At 37.6% G+C, this 16,454-nt stretch overlaps 1 protein-coding gene across 4 annotated transcripts in view; it reads right to left on the bottom strand.

Moving 5' to 3' along the window:
• The window catches only part of LOC150099977 (kinesin heavy chain-like), a 306,528-nt gene that overhangs the window by 89,664 nt on the left and 200,410 nt on the right, over positions 1 to 16,454 (bottom strand). For all 4 annotated transcript variants that reach the window (XM_090402371.1, XM_090402373.1, XM_090402372.1 and 1 more), the window contains 2 exons: positions 4,403 to 4,551; positions 2,119 to 2,267 (listed from right to left, as the gene is read on the bottom strand). In XM_090402371.1, coding sequence (XP_090258497.1) covers positions 2,119 to 2,267; positions 4,403 to 4,551 — 298 coding nt within the window. The remainder of the gene's footprint in view (positions 1 to 2,118; positions 2,268 to 4,402; positions 4,552 to 16,454) is intronic.

The raw sequence follows: 16,454 nt of genomic DNA, 5'->3' as shown, positions 1-16,454 counted from the left end.
AAAAAAAAAAACAAAAAATAGTGCCACAGCATAAGAGTGGTGGTAGAATGAAGGTATCAATCTAGAAATTGGTTTGTATTTCTCCTGTAGTTGTTAAGATTTTGGAAAATTTGATAAGACCTTGTATACAGAATTGGGCAGATAAGGACAATGTCATTTACAAAAGTTGCCTTGTTTTAATAATTTAGTTGCCTTTGATAATATAGTGACAACAGCAGTGGATGAAGGAAAGTTACATACTGTAATTTTTCTGGATTTTGTAAAGGCATTTGGTAGGGGAGGGTGCCTTGTGACAGGCTGATATAGGTCCAGATATTTGAATGGTGGACTGTACTGAAAATGAGATTTCTGATAGATATCAGAAAGTTGTATATGGTTGTATATCAGAAAGTTGTTTAGTGTTGGATTAGATGGGATTTCACAACATGCTTTAAGTGAATATGCTAAGGAACTAGCTATGCTATTAACCTGGCTGTTTAATGAGAGTTTTGCAATGGGATAGTTCTTGCTGCAATCTGAGTAGAAAAAAACAGCAGTGGATGAAAGAAAGTTACATACTGTAATTTTTCTGACTTTTGCAAAGGCATTTGGTAGGGGAGGGTGCCTCGTGACAGGCTGATATGGGTCCAGATATTTGAATGGTGGCCTGTACTGAAAATTAGTTTCTGATAGATATCAGAAAGCTGTATATGGGGGAGCAGTGTTGGAGAGTAGGAAAGTTATAAGCATGGTTCCTACAGGATTCAGTACTGATACCGTTACTTTTCATTCTTTTTATCAATGATACTGTCACTGGATTACAGGGAGATATTCAACTATTTGAAGATGGCGTGAGACTTGTTAGGATTTTTAGTAGTACGGCTGATTGTAGGTCTTCAGGAGGATGTGAATAAGCTTTAAATGTGGACAAATGAGTGGGAATTACAGTTTAATACAGCTAAATGTTAGTTTTGAAATTTGGGATCCACAGTTGGAACATCCCACACACCTGGAGGAGTGAGAAGCACTGTGGGAAAAATAAGCAGGAAAAATTAAAAAATCAAGTGTTCAAAGCTTCATGAAGGTGGCTTAATGTTAATGAAAAAAATAAAAATTTACTTTTTTTCTCTTTAAATTAAAGATACCAAGAATTTATATATTTGGTTTAATCCTTTATCCAAGTGTAAGCAAAAAAAGTTTGTATCTAAAGTATTTTCAGGACTGGAGCAACTCGCATATAGAGGCTGATGACTTCATATCACTTGCCTTAGTATCCCATAATAATGCAAAGCACATATTCTTATGGGATATGTGTTTTGGTAGTGATCATTCCCATAATGCACAACATTATACATACCCATAAGGGTATGTGCTTTGCATTATGGGATACTAAGGCAAGTGATGTGAAGTCATTAGCCTCTATATACGAGTTTCCCCGAGTCCTGAAAATACTTCAGATACAAACTTTGTTTGCTTACACTTGGATAAAGGATTAAACCAAGTATATAAATTCTTGGTATCTTTAATTTATAGTGTAACCAAGTGGAAAAACTTCCAACAACTTTTTTCTCTTGTAGTAACAATATACTAAGGCAACAAAGATATTTATGCTCAGAACAGCTATTTCATAGCTATTGATTCCACAAATCCTTAGTCAAATCACTTTCAACATGAACTATTATTATTATTATTTAGGCCTCCAAGGAGTCAAAAGACTCGTTGTGGGAGGTCCTTTCTAGGAAACATAAAGTCTATTAAGACTCATCATGGGAGGTCCCTCCTAGGAAACACAAAGTCTATCATACCACTCCTTAAACTCATTGACCATTCTCGCTCTCACCACTCTATCAGGCAATGCATTCCACAGTTCAACCACCCTCCATGCAAAGAAACCACTCCTCACCCTCTTGCTCACAGTTTCCTTTCGTAACTTCCAGGGATGGCCCCTTGTCATCATTCCTTCCCGCTGTTAGTGTTAGTGCAAACATGACTGAAACAAAAGGATCACAAATGACATGAATTTCTGATATTTTTTTATTTATGTAAAACTGAGATAAAGAGAATTAAAGAAAAACTTAGAAATAATTAAAATTAAAAATTAGTATTAAAAATTATCTGTACTTAAAAACCTGTACTTGCCATTCCGCCACATGTTCAGCTCTTTCAGTGTAGGAATTAAATATTTTCGCAACCCTGATAGTTTATCTTTTTCTTTTTCATATCTTCTTTTCCATTCTTCAGCAGTGAGTTCTTCATGCACAATTAAAGTATTTTTAATATTCTTTACTCTAAAGAAAGGAATAAAAAGGACCCAATGTAACAAAAATTATGTAATATTGTTATATATAATTATTTTGTATAAGGATTTGCAGATTTTCTGACAAGTGAGACAGATGATCACTTTGATTCCAATAGGCCGAGTGTGTGAGAATGGAAATTAGTTATTATTATTATTATTATTTCCCAAGACCTCATGGAGTCAAAGACTCATCTGGGAGGTCCTTTTATCACACAAACATCTCATCATACCGTGTCTTAAACACACTCAAACTCCTTGCAGACACAACACTTTCAGGCAAGGCATTTCAATCATTCACAACTCTGTACGAAAAAAACCTGCCTCTCACTCCCCTACTCACACCCTCTTTATACAGTTTCCAGGGATGACCTCTGGTTCTCCTCTGATCTCCACTATTCTCTGTAGAACTTCTCCACCACTGATCTTATAACAACCCCTTACCAACTTGTAGGTCTCTATCATATCTCCCCTCTTCCTTCTCTCCACCAGACTCTGCAAATTACATCTTCTCAATCTTTCCTCATACTCAACATTCCAGAGGTTAGAAACTACTTAGTCAGTCACCTTTGGACCCGTTCCAACATCTCTTCATCCTTCGGAAAACCCGGTGACCAAATCTGGGCACAATAGTCCATGTGTGGCCTAATCAAAGCCTTATACAATGGAACAAGAATCTCCCTACTTCTACACGTCAATGTCCTCCGCATCTTTCCCAGAAGCCTTTGTGTTGTCTTCACAATTTTGGCTATGTGTCCCCTAAATTTTAGATCCTTATCCACTATCACCCCCAGATCTCTTATTTACTCTACCTCCAACAATATATTCTCACCAAGCATAAATTCTGCATCCCATCTTTGTTTTCCAAATTTTAAAACCTTACATTTTGCAACATCAAACTTACATCCCCATTTGCTTGCCCAATCACTCAATTTATTCAAGTCTTCTTGCAAGGCCACAACATCTTCACTACTCTTTATGGTTCGTCCCAACTTTGCATCATCTGCAAACAACTGAATATCTTCATCCAAATCTTTGCCAATATCATTAATATACAAGTTAAATAGTAATGGTCCTAAAACAGACCCCTGAGGCACTCCACTAGTGACTTTCCTTTTCCTGGATATCGCACCCCCATACACAACTTGTTGATACCTATCAGATAGCTAGTCTCCAATCCAATGCACTAATCTAATATCCAACCCCATCTGTTCTAGTTTGACTGTCAACTTATCATGAGGTACTCTATCAAAAGCCTTTGCGAAATCCAAGTATATTACTGTGTATCCTTCTCCTCTGTCCAAGGAAGCTGTCACTTTATTGTAATAAGTAAGTAGATTACTAAAACATGACCTCCCTTTAGCAAATCCATGCTGTCCATCAAAAGATTATACCATTGTTGTCAACCCAACTCTGGATCCTAGTTCTCACAAGCTTCTCCAACAACTTAACCACAACACCTGACATAGAGATTGGCCTATAGTTTGATGCTTGAGTTCGATTACCTCCTTTATGAAGTGGCACAATCTTGCCCTCCTTCCACTCTTTAGGTACTTGACCAAGTGCAAGACTTATATTAAAAAAATATGTCAAGGCAGGTGTCAACTCTCTGGCACATTCCTTCAGAATACACGGTTTTCATATGGGGTCTTCATAGTTTAGTCAATAACAATGATGTCATTTGAATGAAAAAATCTGGGTTAAAGTTCTCTCTAGGATGCAAAGAACCTTTATAAGGATTTTCAATTGTAGGTGAGTTATCCTGTCTCATATGGAGTGACAGGGTTTTACCTTATGGAAACCCGAGTTTTTTTTTTGTTTGTTTGTTTCTTTTTTTTATCCTAAAAGACAAACAAACTGTTGAGAGGATGAGAGAATACACACAATTTACAGATATATAGTCTTTGCAGATAGGATTAACCACCTATCCTGTTAATTAGGTATGTATGATGCAAGTTGCTTGGTCATGGCAAGCCAGTCAGCTTAACACATTGAGAGATGATGAAGATGATGAAAAATATTATGTAAATTTTTACCCCTATGTGTTTTTTAATATGACAGAATAAATGAATGCTCTCCATTATAATTAGAAAAAATACCAAATAAAACAATATTATATAATCTAACCTCTTTCCAAATTCCAAAGTTGATTTTGTTTCTTGTTCATCACTAGAGGATGGAGAACAACAAATGATTACAGTTGTCCGAGACGTTCCACCTAAACTATCTCTAAGAATGTGAGTTAATTTGCTGTCCCTATATGAAATGTATGTTTTCTAAAAAAATATCAAAATAAAAAGATTTATTCTTTCTATAAAACTTTGGAAAAGTAAAATGGATTGCATTTCAATCCCACATTTTACAGTTTTCAAAAGATTGATCTAAATTTCAATTTCAATATTTTCAGCTTTTTATAATAATTAGTTGTATGTATTTTATAAGACAAAAATGGAAAGTTCAGTTCTGAGTTTCTCAGTTTTGAGCAATTAGCTTTTCCAGTAAAATATTTAATTGCTCAAAACTGAACTCAGTATTTAACAGAAACAACGAGAAAATATACCTTTAATTCAACAGGAATGATCTATAATTCAAAACGATAGATCTTCCTGTAGTGCAAGCACATTTTATATTAAGTTAAGCAGAACTTTTTCTTAGTACCTCCGCAAATCAAAATTACAAGAAATCTGTAACAATGTGTTGTTGAAAATTAAATTTTTGATAATTAATTTGAAAATTAAAATAAAAAAAACCCTTAGAAAATGCCTTTACAATCATTTGTTTCTATGGTATTTTTCACTTGCCTTAGTATCCCATTATGCAAAGCACATATCCTTATGGGTATGTATAATGATATGCATTATGGGAAGGGGTCACTACCCAGACAGGTTTCGACCTTTATTGAGGTCTCAGTTGGAGCCACACCCAGAAGTGATACCAAGGTTGAAGTAATGCAGAAGTCATATTTTTACTTACGAGTTGCCAAAAGGTATCACACTTTATTATTAAAATACTCTGGATTAGAGATAGTTGTTGAAAGTATTTCTACTTGTAATTTATAGTATAACCAAGTGGGAACACTTTCAGTAGCCTTTAAAGGAATGTGTAGAACCGACCAGGGCTTCTGACCTAATATCCAATCCTCACCTTCTCGTTGTGCACCCTGTTAGGTATCTACCTGAATACTGAACAAACAAGGATGGGCTGGCAATTTGAGATTTAACCAACCAAATTGTATTCATATTGGCTTAAATAACAAATAAAACGATGACACAATATGACAGAATTTCATGCTGGCTGGGGGTTAAACAAAGGCACTGTCAGCAACTGGAACAAATCCTGAAACACCACGGTTAAGGATCAGTACTGTCAACATAAGAAGTCTGAATGGCAAAGAAATTGAGCTGGCTGAGGAACTGGATAAGTACCAGATTGATATAACAAGGATGACCAAAACAAAAAATTAAGAATTATCAACACGTTAGCACAAGAATATTTTAATATTTGCCAAATATTTCAGTCCGAAATTAACAGACTATCATCAGTGGCTTGATAGGAACAGTTTTTACAAGGTTGAATACAAACAATTGATCATTCAAAAGTAGAACGAGCCGCATGATGTTACATTGCTAAGCACTAAAGAGAGGTAAATTTCATCAGAGTGATGAATAAATTATAAGTATCAATTCACAATTTCATACAACAATCTTAATTTATAAATTCAATTAAAGATAACATTAGACTAAAGTAAGAATTAGAAGGTCTTTAAAAAAAAAAACAGTGTGTTATCCGGATTAAACTTTCCCATATTTTTGACAATGATTTCGATTCAAGGATTCAAGTTAGGGCGTTGAAGTAAGGCCTCAGCATTCTCTTTGAATAGGCATTCGAATTTATAGCAACATCTGTGTAGAAGGCAAGTCCTGGACCAGAGAATGTTGTGGCTTGTCTCTATCCCGTGTTGCATCATCAATCCAGACTTATCAGATTTGTTGTGAAGAATGTACAATTGATGTTCTTGTATTCTTTTTTCTATAGGGCATCAGGTTTGTCTAAAGTATGACAGACTGCAGTCACAGAAATTGATATACACCAGGCAGTGACCATAGTTGAGCGTTTATCTTTAGAAGAGGAGAAATAGGTGAATATTTTATTAATAGGGATATAAGTGGCTGTTAAATCACGTTTCTTCAGAATATGGAATTGGAACTCAACATAATATTGATTCTAGGAATTGTACAGATGTTGTGTAGTCTTTTTGGAGAAGCCATTTAATTTCATGTAATGTTTGATAGTGGAAACTTCTTTCTGTAATTCGTGGGGAGTTGAGCAATTGGTTCTAGCTCGTCGAATTAAACATTTTATGATTCCTGTTTTTTGATAAGGATGATGGACAGATTGTTGGAGAACATAACGTCCAGTAAAAGTGGGTTTACGGTAAACTGTTGTTGTCAGAATACCTGAAGGTGAACGGATGACAAGGATGTCTAAAAAAAAGGATAACTTGTTGTCTTTTTCAATCTCTATGGTAAACTTGATATGAGGGTATAAAGAATTGATTTTGGCTAAGATCTTCTAATTCTTACTTTAGTCTAATGTTATCTTTAATTGAATTTATAAATTAAGATTGCTGTATGAAATTGTGAATTGATACCTATAATTTATTCATCACTCTGATGAAATTTACCTCTCTGTAGAGCTTAGCAATTCACGCAACTTGTTCTACTTTTGAATGATCAATTGTTTATATTCCACCTTGTAAAAACTGTTCCTATCAAGCCACTGATGATAGTCTATTAATTTCAGACTGAAATATTTAGTAAATATTAAAATATTCTTGTGCTAATGTGTTGATAATTCTTAATTTTGTGTCACAAGTGTTTCTCAAGAATACAAAAAAAATTACAAAAACTGGTGAGATCTCTCTAAGTAATAAATACAAAATGTTATATTCAGTCAATAACACAATCAGAAAAAAGAAAGTGTAGCTAGAGTATTCAACACTAATTATGAGGCTAATCTTCTTGAATGGCAAGCAATATCAAGTAGAGTGATGTGGGCAAATAATAGAATGGAGAATTGGACAATGAGACTTATTTGTGCCTATGATAACACAGAAGGTGCTACTAAGGTAGACGTGGAGGAATTTTTGAGGCTTTAGAGAAAGCAACTGACACAATGAAAAATGAAAAGTTGGTCCTAATTGGGGATCTAATTAGCAGAGTAGGAAATGATTGTCAGAGATACAAAAATATTCATCATCATCATCATCATCATCAAATTCCTCACATATATCCTCAAGGGGTGTACAGGATATGATAGCACTAAATGAAAAATTTACATAATTACTAACTTCCTATCTACAACTTTCCTCCAAATCAGTCTGTTAACTTGTCAAGACTCCAATATTATCATTATCAGATCTTATATTTCTATCGTCTAAGGCATATTGTAACGTATCAACCTTTATCTTGGTCTTCCTCTGGGTCATTTTCCTGCCAACCTGGCAGAGAATACTTGTTTTGCTAATCTTTCCTCGCCCATTCTGTTTAAGTGACCATTACCACCTGAGATTAGCTCTGCTAACGCATTCCTGGATGCTGGCAATGTCAAGTTCTTGTCTAATATCCTCATTTTTAATATGATATTGCCATTGATGCCATCTGTTCATGCCTCTAATCTTTCTCATATCTGCGGACTCTAGTCTAGTCTTTGGTCAAGTGTTTTACTTCTGACCCAGCTCTCAGATCCATAAGTTAAAACTGGTTTGAACACTGTCTTGTATACAGCTAATTTAGTGTTCCGACTAATTTCTCTCTTATTCCATATGAATTTATTCAATTGACTTCCAACCATACCAGCTTTGTTGATTCTGTTGTCTATTTCCATATTTAATTTACCATCTTCAGTAAAAATCGTGCCTAAGTAGCTGAAATGTTTTACTTGTTCACACAGGTTCCCCGTTCACAACACAGTTGACATTTTCAACAATTCTACTTATTTTCATTTTCTTTGTCTTTATAATGCTGACCTTCATACCATATCTATTACAACAGTTATTCAATTTAGTCAGGGAATGTTGCAAACTTGTAGCGGATTTACTTAGAAGTATAACATCATCCGCATAAAGCAAAGAGCTGACATTAACATCTCCAATTCTGATATCATGTTTAATACCACTTTCCTTCATAATGTGATCCATATAGATAATGAATAACAGAGGGGATTAATGTACATCCTTGTCTCACACCAGATTTAACATTAAAGCATCTTCCTGTACTTCCTTCAATTCTAACTGCCAACTTAGCGAAACTGGAATACGAGAGGAGATTGGACCTAAGGTCCAAAGAAAATCCTAGGGAATTTTTTAGCTATATGGCCAGTAGGAGGAGAAATGACTGTGAAAGAATGATATTGTGGGATAAAAATGGGAATAGAGTGACTGATGCAGAGGACATAGTGGAATTGTTCAATGAACACTTTGTTGGAGTATTTCATCCTAGAGGAGTCAGTTTTAATGCTAGAGGGATAGGGCTGGTTCGAGGTTTGGGAGGAGAGTGTGTTTCAGATACTGAGTACTCTGGATGTCATTAAAGCTTTGGGACTAGATGGTATTTTACCACGAGTTTTGAGAGAATGTTTAACCTGGCTTTTCAATGAAAGTCTGGATGCGGGAAAGGTGCCCAGGGAATGGAAGGAAGGTAAGATAGTGCCATTGCATATGGGTGGTAACAGACTAGAAGTGTCTAATTATAGGCCAGTCTGTGTGTTATCAGTAGTTGTTAAGATCTTGGAGAAAGTAGTGAGTGACCGTATACAGCATTGGGCAGATGAGGGTAATGTTATCTGTGAGAGTCAACATGGATTTGTGAAAGGACGCTCTTGTTTTAGCAATATGCTAACCTTTTATAATAAAGTTACAAGAACATTAGATGAGGGAAAGGCATATACTGCAATTTTCTTAGACTTAGCGAAGGCATTTGACAGGGTGCCACATGATAAACTGATATTTAAGTTGCAGCACATGAGTCTGGATGTCAGATTGGTCAACTGGATTCAGGATTGGCTGTCTGATAGGTATCAGAGAGTTGTGTATGGTGGAGCAGTTTCAAGGAGGCAGAGGGTTACAAGTGGGGGTCTACAGGGCTCAGTACTAGGACCTATATATTTTAACCTTTATATCAATGACATTGTCAGTGAATTGCAAGGGTATATTCAGTTGTTTTTGGATGATGCGAAGCTGGGAAGGATTATTAGTAATAGTGCAGATGTGGTAGCCCTGCAAGAGTATTTGAATAAGCTATATAGATGGGCAAATGAAGGGGGATGACAGTTTATTGCAGCAAAATGTAAGGTCTTGAGGTTTGGGAAACATTGATGGGATGCTGCATTCTCTATGGGAGGAGTTATACTGGAGGAAGTAGGGGAGACAAGAGATCTGGGGTTGATGATTGATAGAAACCTGAAATTTAGGGGACATATTGCAAAGGTGGTGAAGGTAACACAGAGGATTGCTGCAATTATGAGAAGGACACTGACCTGCAGAGATAAAAGGGTTATCATTCTGTTGTATAAGTCTCTGATCAGACCACATTTAGACTATTGTTCTCAGATTTGGTCCCCAGGATTTGCAGGGGATAAATCAACTGTGGAAAGGATACAAAGACAGATGACAAAGATGGCTTCAGGACTGTACAAAGATAGTTATGAGGATCAGCTGAGGGAATGTGGACTGCAGAGTTTGGTGGATAGAAGAAGGAGAGGTGATATGATTGAGACTTTTAAACTGTTAAGAGGTGGTTACAGGGTTGACAGTGGGGAGTTCTTTCGCTTGGTTGAACAGCGGGAAGGAGTGATGACAAGAGGCCATCCCTGGAAGTTACAAAAGGAAACTGTGAGCAAGAGGATGAGGAGTGGTTTCTTTGCGTGGAGGGTGGTTGAACCGTGGAATACATTGCCTGATGGAGTGGTGGGAGTGAGAACGGTCAATGAGTTTAAGGAGTGGTATGATAGACTTCGTGTTTCTTAAGGGGGACCTCCCCTTGATGAATCTTGACAGACTTTATGTTCTTAGGAAGAACGTCCCACGATGAGTCTTTTGACTCCATGGAGGCCTGAATAATAATAATAATAATTATTATAATAATAATAAATACAGACTAAGTATTGCTGGATATAATGCCCCATTGACACCATATAACTGTAGCGTATTGAATAGCTTCTCTCTTGGCACCTTGTCATATGCCTTTTCCAGATCGACAAAACTTAAATACATATCTTCGTTATATTCCAATGCTTTCTCAAATATTTGTTGTAAAGTGAAGATCTGATCCTGACAGCCTGTATTTGGCCTGAATCTAGCTTGTTCTTCACCAAGCTTTTCTTCCACAATTCTTCTCAACCATTTTTCAAGTATACTTGCATAGATCCTGCCAGGAACACTCAGTAGGGAAATAACTCTGTAATTCTCACATTCTGTCTTATTTGCCTTTTTATATATGGGTACAATTAGAGCTCTACTCCAATCATCGGGAATTCATCCCTCTGTCCAAGCTTTCTGAACTATGCAGTGCAGCCACTGTAAAACTTTTATAGATGTTACTTCAGCATTTCTGATTGAATATCATCTACTCCTGCTGCCTTTCCACATTTCAAGCCTTTTTGATGGCTTTTTCTACTTCAAGTATGGATATGTATTCCTGACTGTATGCCTGCTGAGTGTTTTTTACCACTGTGCTATCACTGCTTGTTTCATTTAGCAATTTTTTGAAGTAATTACTCCATACTTGAAGGATATATTTTTCTCCTGTTTTCATGTCACCTTTATCATCTCTAACTCCTTTTAGCACTCTTTCCTCGATTCCTAAGCTTCATCAACAACCTACAGAATATTTTGCCACCTTCTTGATATTTATTTTCTATGTTCCTGCCATAGTCCTCCCATGACTTTTGTTTAGCTAGTTTTACACAGTGTTTAGCTTGCTTACATTTGTCTCTGTATTCTCTAAGAACACAAGCTGACTTATTTGCCAGGAACTTTTGATATGCTTTCTTTTTTTCCTTCACTGCCTCTTTAACTTCCTGTGTCCACCATGGAGTTCTGATTTTTCTATCCTTGCAGACAACCTCACCACATGCCTCTCTGGCTGAATCAATCAGGGTTTTCTTCAAGGGTTGCCACTGAATCTCCAAGGTTTGGTTCCTGTTCTCAAACTCTTTCATTTTTTCTTCAATAATCTTTGTGTATTTTTGTCTACAGTTCACATCTGAGAGCTGCTCAACTTTTATTCGCTTTAAAACTTTTTTACATGTTTTTCTTTTCAATATGAAATTCAATTTTATCCTGCTCAAGACTAAATAGTGATCCCTTCCGATTTCAAATCCTCTGCACAATCTGGTGTCCTGCACCAGGGAGAAAACATCACTATCAACAACAACATAGTCAATGAGACTTTTCTTATTCCTTGCCTCTTCTCTCCATGTGAATTTGTGCACATTGTTATGTTGGAACATGGTGTTAGTAATAACCAGTCCATGTCCTGAGCAGAAATCCAACAGGTATTTGCCATTATTATTGGCTTTGCTTTTTCTCCAAATTTTCCCAAAATATTTTTGTATGTCTGACAATCATTTCCTACTCTGCTATTTAGATCCCCAACAAGGACGAACTTTTCCTTTTTCATTGTGTCAGTTGCTTTTTCTAAAGCATCAAAAAATTCCTCCACTTCTACCTTAGTAGAACCTTCTGTGGGACCATAGGCACAAATAAGTCTCATTGTCCAATTCCCCATTCTGATATTTGCCCACATCACTCTACTTGAGACTGCCTGCCATTCAAGAAGATTAGCCTCGTATTTTCTGTTGAATACTATAGCTACTCCTTCTTTTCCTTGATTGTCATTTTGACAAAAATATTTTGAGATAATATAAATTATATAAAATATAATTTGACTGCAAAAACAGAGGGTGAAAGAGATGATAATAGTGGCAGGAACGAATGATTTGAAAGAGGACAAAATGGAAATGATAGAGGATGTGAGGGAGTTGTTTGAGGTAGCAAAAGAGAAGAGTGAGAGAGTTAGGATGGTGAGTATCTTACCGCGGTATGACAGCGAAGTGTTTAGAAGGAGGGCCATAATTGCCAATGACTTTATGCGTGGGTTATGCATGGAGAGTGGTGTGGAATTTGTGGATGTGTGGAATGAGTTCGATGGGCGAAAGGACTTATATAAGATGGATGGGTTACATTTGAATGGAGTTGGTGTACGGAGACTTGAAAGAGTGTTGATGAATGATGTGGAAGTGGATGTACAGACTCAGGGAAACTAGATTTATTAAGAGGGGGGGGAGTAGATATGCAGACTTTAGGGGGGGGCAGTTAAGTGTATGAATGAGTATATTATGCCCGGGCGAGTACGACGGACAACAAATCAGAATGGGATAATTAGTATAAGGAATCAAAGTAGGGATGGGACAAATGGGCTTCTGCGATTCATGTACACTAATGCCAGGAGTATTAGGAACAAGAAGGAAGAGTTTTTGACCATGGTTGGCACTTCCAGGCCACAGGTTGTTGGTATTAGTGAAACATGGCTGACAGAAGATGATAAAGCTAGTGGGATTGAATGCGATGGGTATAGCATGTTCAGGAGTGACAGGGTGAATAAAAAGGGGGGAGGAGTGTTATTGATGATAGCTGATGAGCTTCAGCCAAGGAGTATAGAAGTTGAACTGCAGGATGGGGAAAAAAGCACATTTGAGGCTGTTTGGTGTGAGATACAATCCAGCAGAACAAAATATACAATTGGGTGCTGCTATAGACCGGGTGATGGAGTGGATGGTGGGAATAGTATGCATAAGCAAATAGAAGAAATGAATGGAAGGAGGGTAATTATTATGGGTGATTTCAATTATGGTAACATTGACTGGAAAGAGGAGAGGGCACATGGGAGGAAGGAATTGGATTTTATGCAGTTATTAAGAGACAGCTATCTACGGCAACATGTATTGGAAAATACCAGGGGGCAGAGAGTGCTGGACCTAGTAATTGCAACTGAGAATGTAGCTGTAACGAACATGACCATGTTGCCACCAATTGGTGAGAGTGACCATAAGGTCATGACTTGGGAGGTGGCTAAAGGAGTCGAATTTACAATTAAGACAGGGTATATGTGGAATTACCGGGCTGGTAAGTATGACAAGCTTAGGTGTGTACTTGGCTCAATGCCATGGCATGTAAAACTGCAAGGGCTGGATGTTGATGGTGCATGGGAGGTGGTTAAGAACTGTTTGCAGGAGGCAATGGTTGACTGTATACCAAGAGTCCGAATAATAAATCAGGTAGGGGTTAAATGGATGAATAACACTATTAAGCTTGAGCTGCAAAAAAAGAAACAATTGTGGAGGGAATTTAAGGAGAAGGGTGACCATCAGGTGCATGAACAGTATAAAGCTCAGGCCACGATGGTAACAAGGGTGGTAAGAAAAGCAAAAGCAGATTACGAAAGGAAATTGGCCATGCAGGCTAAAGAGAATCCCAAACAGTTTTTTCAATATGTTGCAAGTAAAAGGAAAAATGCTCATGGTAGAATGATCTTAAAAAATGCTGAGGGTAGGGAGGTAACTGAATCAGTCGATGTTGTGGAATTACTGAACGAGCACTTTGCAAGAGTATATCACCCAGGTGGTGGCTTTGCGGAAATGGAGGAACCAACAGCTTATACTGGAATTGTGATGAATGAGGTAGAGGTAACTAGTCTATTACAGAACCTCAATGTCAATACATCTGTGGGATTGGATGGTATACCAGCTCGTGTCGTACGTGAAGCGGCCAAAGAATTGTCAGTGCCCTTGACCATTATGTTTAATTTGAGCCTTAGGACTGGGTCAGTCCCAAGGGGGTGGAAAGAGGGGAAAATAGTTCCACTGCACAAAGGTGGTTCCAAGGCTGCTGTTGAAAATTACCGGCCAATCAACATAACAGGAATCATTATCAAGGTCTTAGAGAAAATAGTCAAGAGGAGAATACAAGATTGGATAGAAGAAAATGGGATACTGTATTGGGGACAGCATGGTTTTGTGAAGGGTAGGTCATGCCTCAGTAACTTGCTCACATATTATAACACAGTGACGGCTGAACTGGATAAGGGTAATGGGTTTACAGTGATTCTGCTGGACCTTGCTAAGGCCTTTGACAGGATACCACATGGAATTCTAATCAGTAAATTGCAGCATATGGGAATGGACATAGGGTTGGTGAGATGGATAGGAGGGTGGTTGACGGAGAGATATCAGAGAGTGGTTTACTCAGGAGTAGAGTCCACAAGACGGCCTGTGACTAGTGGTGTACCACAAGGATCTGTTCTTGGACCACTGCTGTTTAATTTGTTCATAAATGATATAGGAAAGGATCTGAGAGGAACAGTTTATTTGTTTGCGGATGATGCGAAGTTGGGTAGGGCAATAGTGAATGCAGATGACGTCAAAATTTTGCAGGATGATTTGGATAGATTGGAGGTCCGGGCTAGGGAGAATGGATGTCAATTTAATGTGGCAAAATGTAAGGTTATGCATTTTGGGGTGAAAAGATGGGAGGCAGTTTACTGCATTGGTGGAACCGTGCTCCAGGAAATTGATGAGGCACGAGATTTAGGAGTGTTGGTGGATAAGGAATTGAAATTTAGGGGACACATTGCAAAAGTGGCCAAATCAGCTCATCAAATCACTTGGTTGCTGAAGAATACATTGACAAGCAGAGACAAGCAGGTTATTGTTCCTCTGTATCGAGCCTTGATAAGACCTCATCTCGACTACTGTGCTCAGATTTGGTCACCTAGGTTTCTTCTTGATGGGGAGGAGGTGGAGAGGATCCAGAGGCGAGTGACCAAGATGATAGCAGGTCTGTGGAATGAACCGTATGAGAACAGGTTGAGGATTTGTGGGTTGCAAAAATTGGTTGATAGGCGGAGGAGGGGAGATATGATTGAGACATTCAAATTACTGAAGGGTTTCTATAAAATTAATTCAGAAGATATTTTTGAGAACAGGGCTGGTTGTGGGAGGACTAGGGGACATCCATGGAAACTGGGCAAAAGTGTGGTTAGTAAAGGTGTTAGAGCTGGGTTCTTTACTTTTAGAGTGGTGAATGAGTGGAATGCGCTCCCTGAGTCTGTGGTGGATGCTGTGACAGTGAATGAGTTTAAGGCGAGGTATGATAGATACTGTATGAATGTCGAATAGTTGTGATGAAAATGATTTGGGGCCTCCCTCGATGAGTCTAATGACTCCCTGGAGTTGCCCGTAATAATAATAATAATAATAATAATAATAATAATAATAATATACAAATATACACATTTTAAGATAATACAAAAATATTTTGAGATAATATTTTGAAAAATATAATGGTAAATACCTGTTGGATTTCTCCTCAGAATATGGACTGATTATTACTAACACAATGTTCCAACACGAAAATGTGCATCGATTCACATGGAGAGAAGAGGCAAGAATAAGAAAAGTCTCATTGACTATGTCATTTTTTTGAATTTAAGTGCTTGATGATGTTATATATTTCTGTTGGGGTGGTAGGGGTGATGTGGTCTGGGGCAGTTCTCTGTTTGCCTTAAAGTATGCCTGACTTGTCTATGAATATTGTATATGTGATTAATATTCAGGTTTACATACGCAGGTCTGCACTGCTCCTCCAGGCTGTCAGCCAGAGCTTCAGCTTTGTCTCTATCCAAGTGTGTTATTCCATGCATGGTCTGCATGGGGAGGTAAGGGTTGATTTTTTGTACAGAGGATCTTCGAGAATTTCCATATAGTATGATCAGCTGGGTTTAGCGATGTTAGCTTATTTTCCCACTCCTGGTTTCTATGTTTTTGTAGTGTGTCTCTTACTTTTATGTTGAGATTGTTTAGGATTGTTTTGTCTTGTGAGGCGCTAGTATCATGGTACCTCTTACTGGCTTTATTTTTTGCCTTGATTAAGTTTGTTATCTCATCTGGGATTCTGCTGGTTGAATAGATGTGTATAGTTCTGGTGATTGATGGAATTGCTTTCTTGATTCGGTCTGTTAAGCTTTTTACTGCAATGTCTAACTCCTCCTTTTTGTGTATGACAGGCACTGGGCTGATGTGCTCTATGAGGACTTTGGCTAGTTTGTCCTGTGCTATGAAT

This window comes from Typopeltis vanoorti, chromosome 13 (genome assembly GCF_054136105.1).
Source record: "Typopeltis vanoorti isolate ZY-2024b chromosome 13, IOZ_Tvanoo_1.0, whole genome shotgun sequence".
NCBI lineage: Eukaryota > Metazoa > Arthropoda > Arachnida > Uropygi > Thelyphonidae > Typopeltis > Typopeltis vanoorti.
The sequence above is the reverse complement of the archived record's forward strand: the minus strand, read 5'-3'. Positions and strand labels throughout refer to the sequence as shown.